Below are 23833 nucleotides of genomic sequence, written 5' to 3'. Positions count from 1 at the left end.
TTTGACCGATATTTTTGCGGACGTGTAAACCAGTGTCCTACGCTAGTTTATAGACCGTGTAGGTAGTAGTGTAGGCTGATTACCTGGGTAACCGACGTGTTTGACTAGGCGATTTGGTGCCGTAGATCGCGAGTTCGAAACCCAGATAGGCGGGCACGACTTATTAAATTGACATATAAATTCTTGGTTGGAAAGTCGTGTCAGGTCCCTGTGGTGTGTATTCTATACTATGTACGCAAACCGGATACACAGTCTTTTATTACCGAATAATTTTATTTCTTGTTTTTTATGTATTTTCAATGGATTATAAATCAAAAATATCCTGTTTAGCGGTTTACATTAAAAGTAAGATGGATGATGTTTTGAATACAAGAGGCATTGTGATCTACACGAAATGATAACTCATCTGTTGTTTATCTACCGGTATCTTATTTAAATTGGGCTAGTACAAATAGTAAGTTACTAATTCGATCTCTGTCAGAAAATGGATTACGATTCAAGATCTTACAGTTATTGTTGCCAGCTGTCACTCTCCTTAGAGAAGACTTTGACTTCTTTTACGACAAGCTTCCTGACACGATGGCGCAAACGCTGACGAATAGTGTTCTATGATGCTGAAAAGGTACATTCATATAGAACTTTACTGTAGACCCGGAGTCTTTTGTTAAAGGCCCACTACCTTTCAGAAACGGCTTTTAATTTTTAAAATGGTAATGTACAATGAGATCGATAATTTTATAGAGTCGTTAAAATTATTAACTTACCGTAAATGCTACACTTGAACAATTTAATTCAAACAAATAAAATGTTAATTTTCATAACGCGAGTCCTCAAGAATGTTTTGCGCCGTCGTCCTAGCTAATTACCGCACGGTAGCTGAATATCATTGCGCCAGAAAGTAAAACAGCGAAATGAATCTCCAGTGTTGTCATATATTACGCAGGAAATCTTGCATATGTTTGGTGTTGTAACTTCATTTTAGGCCATCGGTTTTTAGAAACCTTTAAATTTTGCTCCGAAAAGGTACTGAGCCTTTAAAAGTGCTACAATTACAGGTAAAACAAGCAAATTTGTGTTTTATGCGAGTTATAAATTGGATACTTTGTTTTAAAAGATGAGAACATTTTTAGCAGCCCTAAAAATTGTTGCGCTCTGACCTCATAAACTTCCTTTCTACCATTGCTAAACTATCTAGGTATTTATAGCCTATTAGCATATTTTCTGATACCTTGGCTCAGACAATGTATATAACCTTGAACATATGGTTTTAATCAGATTGTTGTGAATCTAAAAGACTAGATCCTTTATCTGGTAACAACCGATTTGCTCCATGAGCCTCAAACCTGAAACATATACTGCTATAGTCGATATTGGGAAGTTTAAACATTATATTATGGTTTGATATGATCAGTTTTTCAATTTTAACAAGATGTTTTGATACGATTTTTGAAAGCAGATAACAAGCATAATATGAGGTTTTCTACGAAAATCATACATTAAATCAAAACCAAAAACATCTTTTATGATTACATCAATCAAATTTTTCTTTCAAAGGTTGTCTATACCTCATCTGAACATGTCTAAACTTTTATTACATATCAAAGTTATCCTCTTATATTTAACTATTTAGGAGTGTATAAAATGGGCCTTAACGGTCACCTGATTTACCAACTTCGCCATTTACTTACCAACTGATGTCTTTTTTTCATGAAATAGGAACATAGATCTAATAGGTCTACATAAAAAGCATTATCGTGTCCACAAGGTTCAATAATTATTATCACAAAGGGCAATAACTCCGAAGTCTTTCCAATGTTAGTCTATATACAAAGTTTAAAATAGCTGGGTGCATATTTACTCAAGTTACCGTGTTCGCAAGGTCCAATAATAATTATTAGTGCAAAGCGCAATAATAGCTCCGTAAATTACCGTCCAATCAAGCTGATTTTCGAACTCGTCCGAGATCTTTCCAATGTTAGCCTACATACAAAGTTTCATTAAGCTTGGTATATACTCAACTTATCGTGTTCACAAGGTTCAATTATTATTGCAAAGGGCGATAACTCTGTAAGTTACAATCGAATCAAGCTGATTTTCGACCATGTCCGAGGTCTTTCCAATGTTAGTCTACATACAAAGTTTCATTTAGCTCAGTTTATATTTACTCAAGTTATCGCATTCACAACGTCCAATAATAATTATTAGTGCAAAGGGCAATAACTCTATCTAATCATGCTGATTTTTTAACTTGTCCGAGATCTTTCCAATGTTAGTCTACATAATTTCCGCTCAGTTTATATTTACTCAAGTTATCGCGTTCACATTGTGAACTTCACAAGGAAATGTTACTGGACAAAGCACGACAGACGAGGGACAACAGACAAAAGAATATCGTAATAGGTCACCGTGACCTATGGTCAGGAGACCTAAAAAAAAGCCACATACAGAGGTAAATCTGCAATATGCGAAAATGACGGATTTGCCAATCTTTCCAATATATGTTTCTGCACAAACCCACAATCCAGAGATGGTCTCATGATGCCAAATACATTGACTAACCAATTGGCCGTAGCTGTTGGGATGATCAGATAATTTTTAAATGTATACCTCGTTGGTGTACCAGTGAACCAGTTTCAAGGAAACTTTGGACGGAAAGAACTTGATGCTGGAAAACAAATTTACATCAGAGATCACAAACAAAGGCATAGGTACATAATTATATGTTTTATTTCGTTATATCAATGGTCTTAACATGTAACTGATTAGTCCTTTCACTATTTCACCAATATACATTATCAACAAAAACTTCTCGCCAAGTATAAGTCTGTTGAAAGACATAAGTACGAATCAATAAACCACTCTCCAAATGACATGTTCATAGACCACATGCATTTTCTAAAGATGAGGTGACCAATTATTAAAATCTACGCAACTTAACACATCTTTTACACCAGGGATGTGTACATACATCACCTGATAAGGTATTTCTTCCATAATTCACCATCAAAATATTATTTATAGACAAAAACAAAATTTGAATAGCTTATAATTTCCCTAGTGTCTTGAAGAGTGCTTTATGTAAAATATGCACTGATACTGGTTTCATTACCATAGCTAAAGAATTCAATAAAAGTTCATAAATATCAATGAAACATTTCCAAAGTTGAACCATTAAGGTAAAAATTGGTTAATGTACATGGTTAAAATGAATATTTTAAACCTTATATATAACATTTAGTCTTTTTCAAGAGATTAAAGCTGTAGAAAATGTACATCTGTGTTATTGCAATTTCATTGATCATTATCACAATACATTAGTAACAGATTTTTCAAACATGCATAGATATAATTATATAAATACATCATAGTATGAAGCACTTGTTGGTATACCAAAAACCTAAAGTTAGTGACTTTATGGTCAAATACACTTTTATCTTACAAATACTTTTGAAAAACTTTCACCAATTTTAGAGTAAATTTTCAAAGATAGTGGGATTTTTCCCTGACAGAACGTTAACATTATATACAAGGGAGACAACTCCAGAAAGATAAAGGCACGCCTAGATAATAAAATCATAAAACATCCATACCTGGGATTTACATCCTGCAAGCAGGCAATATTGTCTGTTCATATAACCACATATTTAGATAATTCTTATCAAAACACCTTTTGTCGACGATCAACATGTTTTTGTTTTTTGTATTTTTAAGAACTTTTTATTCATTGTTCTTTCTTGCTTTTTTTAAGAACTTCTTATTCATTGTTCTTCTTCTTAAGTCATAATTCTTTGTATTTTTCTCCCTTTTTCAATTTTGACTATGTGCCAATAAGAATGCCACATGACTAGATCATGGTTATATTATTACTTGGTATAGGATACTGAACAATCACTGTAAACCACTAGATCATGGTTATATTATTACTTGGTATAGAATACTGAACAATCACTGTAAACCACTTATTTTCACCTGATACAATTTTTTGCATAATTTTGTGAGCAAACTCAAACATGAGTTCAAACGTATTGTGAATACTTATATATAAAACGAATACTGTAACATGAATGAATGCGGAATCTGTTGTAAATTTTATGAACATGTATTCACAAAAATGCTCAAAATAACGAAGACAAGAACTTTTGTTTATACACATGAAATCAAAGTGGTTTACAGTACAGAATCTCTGCAAAATACCACTTGATATAAATTGTGTTATTGACATGATGTTACAAACAATGTCATAAATAGTTCATGTTGTGATAACTTTTTAAAGAGATAAAATCACAATATCTTATTACAAATTTATTTCAAACTGGAGTTACTTTCCCGAAAAAAAATCAAATGTACTTGCAGCTCTAGACAGAAAGAAACATTCTTACTTAAACAATGAAATACAAATCTTCATAACAAATGTACTCAATGTGTGTTAATGCTGTTAAATTTCTGGACTCACAGCACACAGACACCGAAACTATAAAATACCTGTATACATGTATACCTAAGCTTATAAACTGTCTCCAGGACAAAGAGGACAAATGATAAGCCTCTTATCATAAATACACAGTATTTATCAGACAGTTGGAGTAAATGAGTGTAAGGCTATTAGTACAACTATAATCACAGCTAATGTGATCATACATAGACTTTATAGTGATATAAACAAAAATCAATAGCAACAGAGTTAAGTTTTAGATTGATAATTGTTTCACTAGAAATCCAAGTGCTATCTGTAGAAATGAATTACACATGTAACCAAAAAATTTCTTAGGCCACTCGCCTAATTCTCACAAAGTTTGCAAACAAAATTTATTTCAAAACCTGATGGCCACTCGCCTAATTCTCACAAAGTTTGCAAACAAAATTTATTTATAAACCTGATGAAGTTAAAAAATAGTTACATCAATGCTTATAATGAATTTTTGAGACTATTTGTTAATATAAAATACATTTAAACGTACGATTCCATTGATTTTCCAAAGAATTATTTTTTATAAATCGACGTCTCTATTGGGATGTCATGATAAAGCGGGTTTTCGCGTCATTCTTGGATTTTTTCTTCATAGTATATGAAGTAAAAGGAACTGTCAATCAGAAAGTCGGATATAGTATGAAAGCAAATAAAAATTAATTATTAGTGTTATATGACCTAGAGCGATTTTCATTGGCTGGAAATTCATTTTGACCTCAGACAGAAACAATAAAATAACGTTAGGAAAAATGATGTGATGTCAGGATTACAAAGACGGCAGGACAAAATGGCGGCCTCTGCTGGATTTTCGGAATACATTTTGACGTTAAATCGTTTGTTATGTAGGTATTTGTAAATATGTGATAAAAAGTATCTTAAATTTGTGTTCATTTCATATGAGATTTTATGAAACCCGCCTCAAAGTTTTTATTTTTGCTCGCCAAGGCTGGCAAAAATAACAAGATACCCCAGAGGGACCTTGGCGCCCACCAAAGAACGATCTATGTCTGACAATGGAAAGATGGATCTTTTCTCTGCTTTTCAAACTTTTTTAAATAAACTACATATAAAATTTGAGACAGATCACTGCAGTTCTTTCTGAGAAATAGTAGTAACAAACTTCAACTATCAGAATCCAAAATGGCTCCTTGGAAGCCATCTTGTTGATTGATCAGTCCCAAAATGCAATATGCATAACTAGGTCCTTAGGTGAACCTACATATGAAATTTGAGAAAGATCCCTTCAGTACTTTCTGAGAAATAGATATAACAAACATTAAGGTAGATCCATACTTTTGAAAACCGCGCCAATTCATATGACGCTTTACCGAAGTTGCGGAGGTTGTTTTGAATTCCAGAATGGTTTCCGATACGCCACGACATCCCACTTGGATATTTTTTCAATAGGTGTAAATTGTCTACATATAATATTGAATGTTTAAAATCATCAAATAAATCAGAAGTGAAAATTATATGCTATCTCTGAAGATTTTGCGTTCCCTGTCGTAAATGGAAATGGATTTTCAAACACCGGAAGTGCCGTTCGTCGCTATAAATGATAAGAGGGGACCCGGCCGGACCGAAATTCCGGAATTCTAAAAATATCACGTACGAATTTCCTTTAAACACAAAATTTGGAGAAAATCATAAAAACAAACAGACATAAACCAGATATACTATCACTAAAACATATGAACCGATGTGGAATGTTTTTTTGCGGCATGATTTTCAAAAAATAGTCAAATATGACCCATCTTAGCACTGGATGAAATGGGGGTAGGGTTGTGAGTTACAAACTTCAAGCTTACAAAATTGTGAAATTTTGATCGAGGACCCCATGTTTTTATATGATATATGAAAAATATCTTATCTTGGGCATATCATATACAAATATTGTGAAATTGACATGGGTTTTCATTTCCTTTTTGGCCTATTCATTAATTTTTTACGGGCGAAAATATGGCAAAACATGATAATTACGTATAGAAACGGTCCTGGAAAATAACAAAAGTTAGTCAGCATTTGTAAAAATACAAGAGTTTTGTATAGTGTTCTATCGTTAGAAATTTAGGACAAAATATCAACAGAATCGAGACTACATTCACCATAATATTACAGTAAGCATAGTTTTATGAATTTTTCTATTTTCGGCCAGCAAATATGCATGGATGGTATATTTCAAGCTTAAATATCTCAAAAAGTAGTTCGAGAACACCCATTTATCTTTACAGTTTTGAAATCTACATGAAAAATGCAAGAAAATAAGACCTGTTAGAAAAAAATGACATGGGTTTTCCCAAAAGTATGGAGCTACCTTAAGTATCAAAATTCCAGATGGCTGCCTGGCGGCCATCTTGTTGACCAATTGGTTCCAAAATGCGTTATGCACAACTAGGGTCCTAGAGGAACCTACATATGAAATTTGAGACAGATCCCTTCAGTACTTTCTGAGAAATAGCGATAACAAGAATTGTTAACGGACGACCACAGACAAAAAGCGATTTGAATAGCGCATCATCTGATGATGGTGGGCTAAAAACTTCTTAGACTCGTTTCATAAAATCTCATATGAAATGAACACTCATGTAAGATCCTATACATGTATATATGTTAGAGTAAGCAGATTGCAATTGGGTCTTTAAGGAAATCAATTTGGAATAAGCCAAACTAAAAATTGATTTATCTTGCAAATATTATTTATATTGTTTTCCTATTTAATACCAACCTACCAAACGAATATGTTCGTTACGTTGTCATCCCTAATAAAATATAACCATATTGAAGACTTTGGCAGAGGAGACATGGAATTACTGACATTCTGTTATAAATCACACTAATGAAGACACAAGTTTGTAAATAGGAAAGGTTAAAGCTATGGCTTAGCACCAACAGAGCCACAGAAAAAAAAAAAAAAAAAAAAAAATTGTGCTCATCAAGTCATTTAAAAAAAATCTTTCACAACATAAGATGATAACACTTTTCCAGTATGAAACTGGGTAGCATACTGCTATTTACAAAACATTAGATATAGCTATACAAATTCATTTTGGCTTCATAAATATTTATAGCTTTCATTATTTACATTATATATGCCTTTCTGCACACTGTTGAAGAACAAAAAAAAAATCTGCAAAACACTATTGGTCAATTTCCATTGGAATTTCCTGTTCGTTTTCCTTGGCATCACTTACTACTGTCTCTTGTCCATCTAATTTTGGCTCGTCCACCTGTCCATCCTCTACACCGTTCTCTACAGGGTTTGCTCCTTTATTAGGGCATACCTCTTCATTAGTTTTGGTATTGTCAGTTTTTGTTTCATCTACAACAGTTTTGTCCACTTTTTCACTCTCTCCATTTATCATCACTTCCACCTCTTCAGTCTTTATCTGGAACCAAAGAGAAAAATTACCTACTCACAAGGGCAGATAACTCTGTAATATGCAAATTCAAAATAAGGTTCCCATAAAATAGTTACAGCAACCGATTGATTTTTATTATATCCAAGAACATTAAGATTTTTATTTCAAATCTCAAACCAATTACATTGGTGATTCTGTAAATTGAAACTTAAAATATTACTTAACTAGTCTTTTTAAATTGTAAGCGCTTGTCTTATTTAGAATATTATAAGAAATTTCACTTCACATAACAAACTCTTAAGAGGTGCAATTTTACTGTGACATTTATATTAAGCTTCCATACATAAAAGTGCATGTTACATATATATTCTATCGGATATATTTGTAAATAATCATAGCAATATATAGCTTCTTTGAGTAGTAAACAGTAAGCATTTTGCATGGCAGATTTGTGTAAAATATAACAAGAGATCCCAGAGGGATCTTGGCGCCCACCAAAGAATGATCTATATCTGACAAAGGATAGATGGATCTTTTCTCTACTTTTTAAACTTTTTCAAACATACTACATATAAAATTTGAGACAGATCGCTTCAGTACCTTTTGAGAAATAGCGGTAACAAACTTCAACTATCAAAATCCAAGATGACTCCTTGGTGGCCATCTTGTTGATCAATCGGTCCCAAATCACAATATGCACAACTAGGGCCCTAGGGGAACCTACATGTGAATTTTGAGACAGATCCCTTCAGTACTTTCTGAGAAATAGCGATAACAAACTTTGAATAACAAAATCCAAGATGGCTGCCTGGCGGCCATCTTGTTAACCAATCGGTCCCAAAATGCAATATGCACAACTAGGTCCCTAGGGGAATCTACATATGAAATTTGAGACAGATCCCTTCAGTACTATCTGAGAAATAGCGATAACAAACTTTGAATAACAAAATCCAAGATGGCTGCCTGGTGGCCATCTTGTTCACTGATTGGTCCAAAAATGCAATATGCACAACAAGGGCCCTAGGGGAACCTACATATTAAATTTGAGAAAGATCCCTTCAGCACTTTTTGAGAAATGGGGATATCAAACCTTAATTATCAAAATCCAAGATGGCCGCATGGCGGCCATCTTGTTTTTCCTATCACCTCAAAATCTGTATGGCACAAATAGGGACCAAGGGTAACCTCCATGTGAAGTTTGAACAAAATCCCTTTAGTAGTTCTCAAGAAATATCGATAACAAACTTCAACTGCCAAAATCAAAGATGGCTGCCTGGCGGCCATCTTGTTTTTCCGATCAGCCTCAAAATCTGTATGGCACAACTAGGGACCAAGGGTAACCTCCATGTGAAGTTTGAACGAAATCCCTTCAGTAGTTCTCAAGAAATATTGATAACAAACTTCAACCGCCAAAATCAAAGATGGCTGCCTGGCGGCCATCTTGATATTCCGATCAGCCTCAAAATCTGTATGGCACAAATATGGACCAAGGGGACCCTCCATGTGAAGTTTGAACAAAATCCCTGCAGCAGTTTTTAAGAAATAGTGATAACAAGCATTGTTTACAGACGGATGACGGACGGCGGACGACGGACGACGTACGATGGACGCAGGGTGATTTGAATAGCCCACCATCTAATGATGGTGGGCTAAAAAAGTACACATGTATCATACTCACTTGCACTTGACTCTCAGTAAGATAGTCCTAAAAAGTACAAAATGGAAAAAACATCATTAGTAAGAATGAAAGCATAGAATTGAAATACAATTTTTAAATATAATGTTTCAGGCTTATGGTCATCCATATTGTCATATTACTATTGTTATAAACTAAATTTTAATGCCAAGACTCAACTCTTAAGTCAGTCTATAAGAAATTATCGACTAGAGCCTACTTGTTCATATGACATGTGCTAAGAATTTGTGTTCTAGCTGAAATAAGGTACATGAATTCAGAATTGCTTAACTGTGATTAAGTGAAACTCCAAAGATAATTTCACTTCGTTCAGTCCTATCATTGTTTGGATAACTTACCTTGAAGTTGTTGCCTATAAGGTGCTGCATCTCATGCATGACCAAATGTCCGGAGGCAGCAAACTCTCGGTCACAGTACTGGCATATGTAGCCGTCTAGTTTTTCCTTCGTCTCCTCCTGTTCAGCCTGGACCTCAGAAAGCTCCATAGCTGGCTCGGTCAACATTTTGGAACCTGTGTCTTTTTCTATTGTTTTATTTTCAGAAGGATGTTCATCTGCTTTTTCTTCTTTGACTGAAACATCCATATCTGATTCCAAGGATGAGTTAATAGATTTTGGTTGGTCAGTGACAGGCTTGACCACATCAACTGCATTATTTTCGGAAGTTTCAGGGGTTTCTTTGGAGAGTCTTTCTGGTGCAGCTTTTTCAGTTTCAATTGATTTTTCCAACACTTCTACAGCAGGTTTGACAGCTACAGGTTCTGTAGTTGACAGTTGACAGTCAGAGCTACTGGACGGGATATCGGACAGATTACTCTTGGAAGCACTGACAGCCTGGCCAGTCTTCTCTCCAGTCCTAGAGTGATCAGTCACCAAACCTCTCTTATTACCCTCCTTTTTAATCTCTCCCTGAATCAATTGTGCCACATGAAGGGCTTCAGTAATGTCTGGTTCCTTTGACTGCTTCATCCGATCCATTTGTCCATTCTGGGCCAGCCAATTGGAGAGTTCTGGCAGGGGAGAGAAGTGGACCTTGATGTGCTGTGTCAGCAGGTGTTGCTTGGAAGCTGTGTAATCACAATAGGGACATGCCAGATCACTGCGTATCATGTGGAATTTGAGGTGAGACAACAAGTGATCACGTCTGACATTGGCATATGGACAGCGATCACAACGATACAGCTTCTTCGGCTCAGAATCGGTGTCAGCAGAGTTCTCGAACAGTTCCAGGTGATCATGTGTGACACTTACAGTGAAGGATTCTTTGGTATCCAGTGGTGGCAAAGCACTAGCTAAGGCTACATCAGCAGGAACCTCCGGTAGCTGTAGAAGGTTGGACAAGGACTGAGCAACCATAAGGTTCTGGTTCGGAGTTCTATGCAGTTTTTCATGCTGGGCCAACAAATTCTGTGAAGGCACACTATAGTCACAGTAACGACATCCACAACGCTGCTTGCTGCCATGGAGCTCCACATGATGTTCGTAATGCGATCGTTTAGCACTGGCATAAGGACATTTTTCACAGCTGTATTTCTTAAACCTGGCTATCTCATAAAGAGTGTCGACTTTGTTTTCATAGGGTATATCAACAATGTCTGACTTATCATCCACGTCTTCTTCAGCCCCGCCATTCTCTATTGCCTCAAGGTCAGAGATTGTAGTATCTGAGAAATCCATCATATAGCCAGGTTGATGCACTTTGAGATGGTGGGATATCAGACCTTTGGATCCTACATAGTAGTCGCAATGTGGACATTTTAGCAGCGGATTCCTAGATATCCTCACATTGTGCATCATTTCATGCAACTTCAGGTTCCTGAGACGAACAGTCATGTATGGGCACTTTTTACATTTTTGGAGTTTCTTGTAGACACCATTCCTGAACACATAACCTGGCTTATTACCAACCGAGCAAGCAATCTTCATCGGCGACATTAGAGGCTTTTGGGAAATACTAGGCATTATCTTTGACGCAATGACCTTTTGTTTGTAGTTGGCTAGCTGAACCATGTCGTAGATACTACTGGACTCTGAGAAGTCAGACTTGCATGGCGACGACTGTGCTGAGCTGTTGGTGCTTTTTGCTGCAGGCGACGGGTGATAAACCTCATGTACTTTCATATGCTGCTTCAACAGTCGCCTGTGAGTTACCCAGTAGTCACATAAATGACATTTGAATTCAGCATTCTCCTTTGGCTTGTGGAACTGCTTATGATAGAGATAATCATTTTTGCTGTTACTGGTATAAGGACATTTTTCACAGCGGTGACGTTTCGGAGTGGTCTGAATTACAGGTGTGACATTCTTGACTGGGGTTGTAGGTGCAGAGAAGACTGGCGCTTCTTTTTTACTAGTAGTTTCTGGGTAAACATTTTCCTCGTGAAGCTTGATGTGCTGACGGAGAAGTCGCTGAGCCACGACAAAATATGGACAGTAGGGACACTTAACCTGCTGTGTATCTGGCTGAGCCTTGTGACAACTCATGTGGAACTGGAGAAGATTAGATTTGTCTGTTCGGTAGGGACACACGTCACACTTGAATCGCCGGTCTGCGATGCGAACAGCACTTTTGGATTTCTGATCATCCTTCAGATATTTACGTACCCTGAGCACTTTACCTTTGCTGCCTCCACCCTTGTGTTTCTCACGTAAATGTCGTGTCACACATGACCTCCAACTGGACTGAAATCCACACAGTTTACATTTGAACATATCGTAAAAGTTATTTGGCTCGGCATCCTTCCAGTCAAAGTCCTCTTTTTCTGTACTAGAGATTGGCTCCAGCACCTGACCATCCTTGCCTTGTTTGACGCATTTGATTGCTGATCGACACAGAGACAAGTTTTCACTATGATGTCTAACCCTTATATGGCGGCAGGCAGAGCTTCGATAATTGGTGGAGTAGTTGCAAAGAGAGCATTTATAGGCCTTGACATTGTGCATGCTGAGGTGGTTGATAACAACTGTTCGGTCACGGTTTTTGAAAGAACATTTTCCACATTTCCAAATGTTTGTCAATCCATTGTCGTGCTTTGATACAGTATTATCATCCCCTTCCCTTTTTTTCCTTGGATTGTAGTTATATTCCATTAGAGAGACTTTGGCCTCCTCAGTATCCATGACAACTAATCTTGAGCGGCCACCATGTTTACGTTTAGTGTGACGTACAATATCGCTTCGCCAGTTGGACCTGTATGGACATCCTGAACATTTGAACTGCTTGTAGACTCCCTTGCTGGGAATATTTTGTGGATTTGTATCCATTTTATCTGTTTCATCTGTTGTTGTATCTGTTGTTGTATCTGCTATTGTATCTGCTAATGTCTCTGGTGTTGTGTCTCTTTCTATCTTTTGGACCTTCTCCGCCTCCTCTGCCTCTTGCATGACGGCTCTTTTGTAGGCACTAGAAACGTGTGTGGTCTGGTTGAACATAGCCATGTATTCATCATGAGTGGCACGGGCCTCAGCTTCAGTTAACGCAATCATGTGAGCTGTAGTGCTTCCAGGATGCTTTAATCTGATGTGCTTATTCAAGTCCCACTTCCAGTTGGATCGACGTCCACAGTCTGAACACTGGAATGGTTTACAATACCCAAAGACTTTAGGATCAGCGGACGCAATCGGCAGACCTCCTGGGTAATTATTGTAAGGGCGTCTGCCAGCAGAGCCAGGTGAGGGACTCTTTGCTGGAGATGAAGCAGGAGCAGTCGGTGTCGTGTTCGCAGGTTTGAATCTATCATACGGAGAGTTTGGATTTTCTTGATAAACTACTTTAACTTCCAGCCCTGGATGGATGTAGTTATAGTGCTTTTTAATGTCGGCCTTTGTAGAACTACGTTTACCACAATCCCCACACATAAAGGGTTTGATAAGGCTGGCTGCAGACACACGATTCTGTGTCACATCAGGAGTTTGTTTTTCTGGTGTGGCCTCGGTCTCGTTAGTCATGGACTTGTTTGGGGTTCTTTCCATATCCAGCATGTTGGAGACATCCGAGGATGAGGACAACTTCCTCTTATTATTGCGAGGCATTGGGGCTTCTTCTGGAAGCATTTTGGTGCCACTCTCATCAGTGTACAAAATTTTGATCGGTTGATTTGGATGACGGTAATGGTAATGTTTTCGAATGTCTGCTTTTATGTTACCGGTTTTCCCACATTCTACACATTTGTATGGCTTGTCGTCTGGTTCTGCGTTGTAAAATGACGGATGATTGTTGATTGCAGAATCAGTCACTGCGACTGGAGTAGAAGTCTTTATCTCAGAGCTCATACGAGGAATTTTAATCTGAATCTCATCATCCACATCTTCCTCGACTAAACAGATGATGTCTACATTCAAGCCACTATGTGCTGTACGGATGTGCCTACTCACAGCGACCCGAGTGTTGGAGTTAAAGTCACAGGCACTACAGACAAAACTATTGCCAGCTTTGCTTGCCTCCTCGCCCGTATCTGTGACCTCAGTGTTTGTGGGAACATTGAGATGGTGTTCCCGTCTGACAACAGGCATGGTGTCCAGGTAGGCCTGTATGGTTGCCTCAGCTTCTTTACGACTAAGCTTTATAACATCCAGAGAACTGATCGGATGATCTTTCTTGATATGTTTTCGGATGTCCCATTTCCAGTTAGCACGTCGACCACACACCGGACACATGTATTGCTTAAGATTGGTGTGGGTCGATTCATGATACTTCAGCTTGGACTGGGCATTGGTTACAAAGTCACAGAAATTACATCGATAGAGACCAGAGGGTGATGGCTTTAACGGAGGTGACTCAGATCCACTGTCATCATCCTCTCCATCAAACACATTTTCTGTGTCAAAACTTGTGTCGCTTTCCTTTTCTATTCTCTCATCATCTAACAGTTCACCAGCCTCCTTGTCTTTTCCTGGGAGCTTGTCGGCCAGGATTGTGATAACATCATCCAGCACGACATCGTCCACCATAACACCGGGGTGATGTTTGTACATGTGTCGGCGAATGTCTCCCTTCCAGTGAGTCTGGTATATACAGTGCTTGCAGCAAAATGGTTTGTCACCCTTATGGAGTTTAGAGTGTCGGTCTACCTCAGACTTCCAGGGAGATGTAAATGTACAAGATGGACATTTGAATATTGCTGGTGAGGACTTGCGATTTGGAATAGTAGGTACCTTAACATGCTTGACTGAGCCAGGCTCCTTTTTGTGATCGCGTCGGAGATGGACATTGAGGTCGCCCACATACTTGTATTGTTTATTGCAGTGTGGACACTTGTAGCGTTTCTCCACAGTGTGTACAACCATATGCCGCTGGAGGTCACTTGGCCACTTAGCTTGGTAGCTACAGTAGCAGCATTTGAGACTGTCATTGTCCATGCTGTCGTCTAGATCCTTATTTGAGGATACAGACAAGTCTAATGGTATGTCCCCATCTGCCTCCTCCTGCGGCTGATACGACTCTAGTTCAAGCTGATTTGGGCCAACCTCAGCCGCAGTGTTTGCATACAAGTCTATGTCACGTAAATACTGCTTCACTGTCACCTTATGCTTTAATTTCATATGACGATTCAGGTCTGACGAGCGTCTGTATTTGAGTCCACAAATAGGACAGAAGAAACTTCCTTCCAGAGTTTGAAGTTTGGGAATTCCCTCTCCTAATATTTCTGTGTCCGATATATTCAAGGATGTATTTTGGTCTTTTTGTTTGCCAGAAACTGGTGAGTCTGTTGCTGTCTGAAGACTTTGCGGAGGATTTTCATCTATGACGGATTCGACAGAGGTATCAGCATCAGGAAAAATCAAGGACACGTTCTCTGCACTGTTTGTATGATTGTTGGCCATATGACGTTTGACCGTACCCTCATGATCACAGGAGTAGGTACAAAACTTACATTTGATACTGTATTTGTTAGTATGGTTGAGTCTATGGCGGTCGAGGTTAGGCTTGAAGTCTGAGGTATAGTCACACTCGTGGCATTTATATGCAGTCTTGCCGCTGTGTGAAGACTTGTGGGCATAGTAGTCCTTTTTCTTCACAGTAGTAAAAGGGCATATGTTGCATTTATAGGTTTTGGCATTGATGTGAATGCATTGGACATGTTTCGACACACGATATTTATCTGCATTGTTGAACAAACAGTATTTACACTTGAAGAGCTTCTGGCCTCCTGAAGTCAGTTCAACTATGTGGTTTTCATAGCCAACCGGCAGAACCTCTTTACCGCGGGCAGCCTGTCGACTAGCTGTAGTGGTCAAGGCAATCTTTACCTTGAGTGGGGCAATGTTCTTTACTGGGCTTTCTGCTGATGCTTTTGGAGACTTGTTTTTGTAGTTGGCAGCCGACATCTCACTTTGGTACTCTATCTTGACATCATCAATATCAATGTTATAGTGGTGAACCAATTTCAGATGACGCTGCACTTTGTGGCGATGTTTACAGGCATACTCGCAGAAGTTGCATGCAAAGATAGTGAGGCTCTTGTTATGTGCATCGATCAGGTGGTACAGGAAAGTTTTTGATTTGTTGGTCCAATATGTACAATCGGTACAACGATATGTTCTACAGTAAACATGTCCTTTCCTAAAGTTCTCAGATTGTGGGTCATCAGGGTCTGGGTCTTTTTCACCCTCTACAGGCAAGTCATCAACTAACTCTTCAGCTGGAGAGATTGGCTCTGGTTGTTCCAATTTTGTCAATCGTGATGTTGATGCTGATGCAAACAAAGAGGCACCAGATAGTTTAAATTTCACTTTGTCCTGTTTAGGGGTATGGGCCTCGGTATATCTCTCTCGTTTACATCGGATCTTGTGGCGTTTGAAGATATAGGCATTCTTGGTAGAGAACACGGAGCACAGGTCACACTTTAACAGAGTCAGCATGGAGTTCTTCTTCCCCATTCTCGAGTCTGAAAAATACAAACAAATGCAATGTTACAATAATATCTAACTATTTACAATGCATCTATCACTATTCATAATCATGGGAAAAAATACTTAATGAAGTCTAAGTTTACAAAACACACCTTTGTCTAATTCAGATCCCTGTCTATAACCACATAAATGGAAGGCATTTTTCCTCTGAATTTATAGTGATTAAAACCTGTATAATCCTGAATCCTGGCTATAATGGCCAAATATGCTGGTCCCCGTGACATCAGGTTTGACAAGTAACAAAATATATGAATTAATTAGAGGAATTTTGACACATGGCACTGAATGATATTCCTCAGGTATAAGACAGAGCTTTTGTAATTGATACATCTTATAACAATGAGAAACCTCTGATTTAAGCAATTTTATTAAAATTCAAGATGGAGTAATCAACCCAGAAGGATCTTGGCGCCCACCAAAGAATGATCTACGTCTGACAATGCAATCAAAAGATGGACCTTTTCTCTGCTTTTCAAACTTTTACTACAAACTACATATAAAATTTGAGAATGATCCTTTCATTACTTACTAAGATATATTGCAGTAACAAACTTCAATTATCAAAATCCAAGATGGCTACCTGTCTACCATCTTGTTCATCGATTGGTCCTAAAATGCAATATGCACAACTAAGGTCCTAGGGTAACCTAAACATGAAATTTGAGACAGATTGCTTCTGTACTTTCTGAGAAATAGCAGGAACAGACATCAATTATCAAAATCTAAGATGGCGGCCTGTCGGCCCTCTTTTACACCGATCAGTCTGAAAAAGCAAATTGCACACAAAAGAACAAGGGGAACCTGCACATGAAATTTGAGACAGATCCTTTCATTACTTTCCGAGATATAGGGGTAACAAAACTTCAATTGTCTGAATCCAAGATGGCGTCTGCCAGCCATTTTGTACACCGATCGGTCCCAAAATGCGTATGCACAACTAGGGACCTAGAAGAATTAACCTACATATACAATTTGAGAAAGATCCCTTCAGTACCTTCTGAGAAATAGCGGTAACAAACTTCAACTTCGACCTGTCAGCCATCTTGTTCACCGATTGGTCCAAACATGCAATATGCACAACAAGGGACTTAGGGGAACCTACCTATACAAATTGAGACAGATTGCTTCAGTACTTTCTGAGAAATAGCGATAACAAATTTCAACTATCAAAATCCAAGATGGCGGCCTGTCTGCCATCTTGTTCACCGATCAGTCCGAAAATGCAATATGATCAACTAGGGCCCTAGGGGAACCTACAGGTAAAATTTGAGAGAGATCCCTTCAGTACTTTCTGAGAAATAGCGGTAACAAACTTCAACTATCAAAATCCAAGATGGGTGCCTTGCGGCCATTGTTGACCTATTGGTCCCAAAATGCATTATGCGCAACTAGGCGCACCTACGGGAACCTACATATGAAATTTGAGAAGGATCCCTTCAGCCCTTTCTGAGAAATAGCGGTAACAAGAAATGTAAACGGACCGAAGGAAGGACGGAGGGCAGATCACAGACGAAAGGCGATTTGAATCAGATGGTGGGCTAAAAATCAGGTTAATTATAATTATTTTTAAGAGTCTACATAATTTGTGCTCTTGATTCAGATAGATATTTGCCCGATTGCTAACTTATCATCGATTACTTTACACTATACCTACAAAACTTTTATTGAAATATCTGTGTTAGTTTTGGGTTCAGACAGAAGTCAAAGTTGTACCCTCTCTTTCAAAAGTGCAAGTAAAATTGCCCATCCCTAAAAAAATTATCTGTAAGTACTGTAAATGGTACTGGCCAGCTGGGGACTAATGAAACCAATCAACATACAAATAAAGCTTTCAGTACTCTGTAAGATACGTATACAGTAATTGAGTTATAGCAAATTAAAGCAAGTATTGTTTACTGTTATAATACTGTAAATTGTAGTATACCTGGTTAATAACCTACTGCAGAGTTCTATAGACTGAAGGACTGTACTAATAAATGGACATCATATTTCATTCATTTTATTAGGTATACTCTGGCTTGCTGTCTTCATGATGAGCAATTAAAATTAAACATGTATACATATATCCTGAAGTCTTCCCATGCAGATAATCCAGGTAATGGTACCCCAGTATTCACTATTGATTGTTTGAAGACAAGTTCATTATGATAATTGATACATTCGATTCACTGATAACAAGCTTTAGAGAGACTCATGATCATTGGCCTTATAATTAGTATATCATCTGTTGAAGTACAAATATCTCAACCATCTGATCTGGAGTGACAAGGACACAACTGTTCATACCTACAGTACCCAGTAGTAAAATTTCTAAAATGTCACTATGCTTTCTCCCATACAGGGTTATACCATGGAGGTAGGTAAAAGACAGCTCACGCACGCTTGACAATGAAGTGATGTCACTGATATGTGCGGAGACTATTGTAGTGGACAAGCCTCAGATTGAGACATCCCTGTCCACTTGACAGACCCATATAATTATACATACCATATTTCAACCCAACAAGTGCCCAGGGTATTTAAAACATTGTAGAAAATGCAAAGGAAGGTGCTAATAAGACAAAATCAGTGCAAATCTATACAGTTTTGTGTAGATTTGGTCTTTATTTGTGCCTGGGCAATTGAAATGGAGGCCTGAAATGGGGGGGGGGGGGGGGGGGTTATATTGACATGGGCTTTTATTTGGTCAAATACGGTATATAAGATTCTATAAATAAAATATATGGTAATAAAAGTTCTGAACTTTTATGTGTCACTCATATTGCTATCTGACAAAACTTTTTGTGTAAAAAAATAAAATACACAATTTAAGTGAATCAATAATATTTAAAGTCCATGTAAAAAATTTTTTATCATGTTTGCCCTTAGGGAGAATTTGAAATTCCAGTAACATTGACCCAAACTGACCTACCGGTACAATGTACATACATTTCTAGAGCCTGGGGCTCATGATATAAGGTCTAGTCAATTTAACATATCAAACTGCAATATTATGCCTAATGATGGATAGATCTAGATCTATTTACTATGATAAATTATGTGATATCATGTACATGTATATGTGGCTGACAGGATTAAGCTGTCCACTTCATAGTTCATACCCAGTGGTGGTATATACCATAATAGGAGGCTTTGAACAAAAAGTAGAGGGAGATAATCTATCAAACGTTAGATCAGAAACATTGGTCTATTGGCCTGTCCAATATATTACATTGTGTATAATTAATCTAAACCCCCATTATAACATCTTTATAAAATACATATATGTATAAATATTTTCATGGAATATCTGAGAAATATTAAATTACTTACAATACAAAGAAACATTTTTTATCAACTGGTATAAATAAATAGATCCTATAAAAATTAATAAATAATTCCAATGTAGTCTAATTTGGTCAACAAACCAAAGTTTGACAACATTCTGCTGGTGTCGCAAAAATTAACTTTATTACATATAGCTTAAAGATGCATGCTTCACAACCAACCGAGCATAAATAATCCGAAGTCTGGCTCTGTTATCAGTATAGCATACACTGACCTACAGTTCTTAATCATATAGCTATATGATCAAGAATTTCAATGCTATATATATCAATTAAGATTCTTAATTATATGTGTAATTCACTAATTTTTTGTGTTGTATAGTCATTAGGAGTAGAACAATAGTTCTATGCAATAATTTGCTTCATGGTTATGTGTAAAAGTTGCTTCAATTGCCCTTTAAATAATCATGTATGTATGGCTAATTAACAAAATAATACATATAATTTTTTTCCCTTTTAAATCTAAATTTAAACAAAGTGTTGAAGGCCACTACTTTTCCGAAACGGCTTTTAGTTTTCAAAATTGGAATGTAAAGCGAGATTGATAATTTTGTCGCAAAAGTTACAAGCTTGCCTTTAATACTTCATCTGTCATCACCTTCTGAACAATTATATTTGAATAAATTAAATGTAAATTTTCATAACGCGGGTTGTATTATGTTTCCTGATGCCGACCTTATTACCGAGCATTAGTAGACTATCACTGCGCCAGACAGCAAAACAGCGAAATGAATCTTCATTGTTTTTTCTTTTTTTCTCGTTTTAATGTCAAACAACGAATATTATTATCATCCCACAATTGGGCATGGCCTGATCAGTGATCAGCAAGTAAAAGAAACTTCTTTAGTTCTTTGTTAATAACCCGTTATTAAAATAGCTCTTTCAAAATTATTTCTATACATATATATAAACTTAACACTGCTGGATTTTGATAGATAGTGGAAATGAATTGGTCACTCCCTGGTTAATATGCCAGTGTTATCAATTGACACTGACTAAGGTTAACAAAAATGTTATTCTTTAAGTATCTTGACAACAGCAAATTTTCAATGAGTTTGGGCCAGACGGCACCCATACGGATGGAATGAAAGTATTCCCAGAAGCTCATAACAGTCCACTGATCATCAATTTCTAATCAGACATTATTTTGCTGACTGCATGTGGACGTTAGACATAATTTTTCAAAAGAGTTGTGTCATGCTGTATACATCTAATTATGTCGGAGTAGGAATTAATGATGACTGGGCTAAAACTTATGGAATGACTCTTTTTATATAAAGAGCAACTATGGCTGAACAAGCTGATGGGAGATTCAGTAAATGTAAAGATTGAGAAAGTAGTACTAGTACTTTTTCCAAGTGAGAAACTGAATGAATGAATGAATGAGAAATTAGTGAGAGACTAATGTCCATTGTAATCTTTACTATTATATATGTGGAAAAAGCATATAAAAAATAAAATAATATTGAGAAACTTTTTTTCACAACTGTTAGGTCTAGATAAATTTGTATTCTTCTAACCTAAAAGTAAAGATTTTGCACAGAACCATGAATGGAATGCAATACAAGCTTGGTAACCTTCCTAGAACATTACAATCATTGGTTGTCTAAACCCTATGTATGACGTACTTCACCGGACAAAAGGAACCTCAACACGACATATTTATCATGCTCGTGGTCTTAGCAGTAGGCAAGAGCACAAAGAAGACAATACAACAATCGTATGCCTGTTGATGTAGCAACAAACATAAAACGTCTTGCTAGCTCCAAACACCTTTTACTGTGTGTAGCTTGCAATGCAGACGCTTGAAATACGAGACGAGATTACGTGCATTATCAATGGCCGCGTGTAACGAAGTAGGCTACACATAGACTAACAATATACGCCTGACAGCCCAATGCTCTACAAGTCTTAGGCAGACGACAGAAGTTAAAATCACTCCTACATGAATGTGAACTTGTATAGTTATACTCAAAGATTTACCAATAGTATTGATTGTTCAACTCCATGCCAGATATACTCTAAACACAACAATTCGGACTAGGTCTACGCCGAAGTGGCTAGGCCTATAGACGTCTATATGCGAAGGGCAAACAAAGAGAAAGGAGCCATCTTTGCTGGCAAGAGAGAGCTCGCACGGTTGCCCATGATACAAACATGTCGATGATGTGGAAACGAGAGGCATGTATTAGACAAAATAAACAAATAGGAATTAAACTGAATGATTTATCTTTAAGATGACATAAAAATAATTGTGATTCTGGTTCGGAAACTCGGAGAAATACACATACAAATGAACAGGAAGGCAACCGCACACTTACCTCGACCGACTCCGCTTGCTCCGTGTCATGACGAGGCCGCTTAGGTCATCCGCATATTGATTAGATTCGCAAACAGGACGGGTGCCCAAAAACGTCGTGACTGTATGCCAACACTTCTATAATTAGCTGTAAGATGACACAAGCAATAAACTATACCTTAAATAATCAATAAATAGACACAACACAATTTATTTTAAGAAAAAAAAAACATTTTCTTTGTTAGATTGGCCGAAACGTGCACCTGCTAGGCTTACATGTAATTACGCACATGACTTCATTCTATACTTATCTGATTAAAATAAGCTCTTATGTTTTATAAAATCATTACTAAACAAAACATTCTATTACCAAATAATTCTTTATACTTAAAAATTATTTAGTAATGTTCAGTTTTGACCAAAGTTCTGACTTCACCAAAATGAATGTTTATACAAATGTACATGTTCATGGATACAATACACGTGTAAGAAACGTATCATAAAATCTGTTCTCTTTTGTAGGAAAACATATCTGTTTATGAAATTTAATAAATTTATATCAAGTCGAAATACTTTATACTTTCTGTATGAGTATGATTACGAATGGCTGAAATCTGTTAGATGAATTAATAGTCAGGCAATGTTTGACCACAGGCATTTTCAGCCTAAAACAATAATCTGAAAGCATGTCTTGGTAATAATGAATATCACCACGACATCTATTATAGTATCTTTCTTAAAAACAAAACGCCTGCGTCCATGTTTTTTGTTTTATCTTCTGAAGTTTCAAATTCAATGCAACATTGTAAGTCTTGTAATTCGAATAATTTTGGCGCCAAATCACATACGTGCACTTACCAAAAGTTCTTATTGATCGTTTATAAATATGACATATGATATATACAGTACAGTACATATCTCTAACACATTGAGATTTACTTATATTTCAATAGCAGAATATTGCATCATATTGACTTATATCATTTTTTTTATAATTACTATCATTATTTCTATACCACATTAGTACACCCGATACCGTTCATGTATACTACATGTATATGTCGTGTGTCAGTTGCATAATTCTGTCCACAAGACTGCAGGGTAAGAAATCCATTCTTATAATTACTTACACGCTTAACCACAGGCGTTTAGCTCTATAGACATTCAACTCTCTTTGTACAATTATTAAATATATAGAGAGAAAATGTGTATAGAGCCAAACGCCTGTGCTTATACTAGTCTACGTGTATACGCGTGTCACACTTTGTTTGCCTTTGCCAAAGACTGTAAGTCCTGTGTAAAAAAGCACGATGGTAAATAATTTGACGATCCATTCTCTTCCATATTGTCGTGCTAAACACCTATGACTGAATAGCGCCGCTGCAAAATAAATCATTTCGAATTCCATGATTTCCCCCGTGACATAAATACATACATATCACTACCATGCATGGAGCGATCAGGGGACTGCATTCACGTTCTGGTACCGCGATTTAGAAAGTGACATCTTGGATCGCTGCTGGCTACCTCACAATACACAACACCCGATCCACACCCTTGTTTCTAGCGAACAACTATATATTGTTTATTACAGTTTCACAAATCACATTTGAAAACACTATATATGTAAGATGTTCTTTGTTGAGCCTATGCCACAAAAATTTTATATTCTTTCTTTAGTGCAATTTTGCATATTTCCACAAAATTCAAATTAGAGATGGCGTTTGTAAGCTAGAATTAACTTACAAACGCCCAATCCTAGTATGACAATAAA

General features: G+C 37.0%; 1 protein-coding gene across 1 annotated transcript; it reads right to left on the bottom strand.

Moving 5' to 3' along the window:
- Positions 1 to 2709: 2709 nt before the first annotated feature.
- Positions 2710 to 22175, bottom strand: LOC138315807 (zinc finger protein 142-like). Its single transcript, XM_069257080.1, has 4 exons — positions 22082 to 22175; positions 9862 to 16409; positions 9506 to 9532; positions 2710 to 7854 (listed from the first exon to the last, which is right to left on the bottom strand). Exons 2-4 carry the CDS (start codon positions 16399 to 16401, stop codon positions 7606 to 7608), a joined length of 6816 nt encoding a protein of 2271 aa, XP_069113181.1. The 5' UTR covers positions 16402 to 16409; positions 22082 to 22175; the 3' UTR covers positions 2710 to 7605.
- Positions 22176 to 23833: the final 1658 nt, after the last annotated feature.

This window comes from Argopecten irradians, chromosome 2 (assembly GCF_041381155.1).
Source record: "Argopecten irradians isolate NY chromosome 2, Ai_NY, whole genome shotgun sequence".
NCBI lineage: Eukaryota > Metazoa > Mollusca > Bivalvia > Pectinida > Pectinidae > Argopecten > Argopecten irradians.
This window is presented reverse-complemented; position numbering and strand designations above follow the sequence as displayed.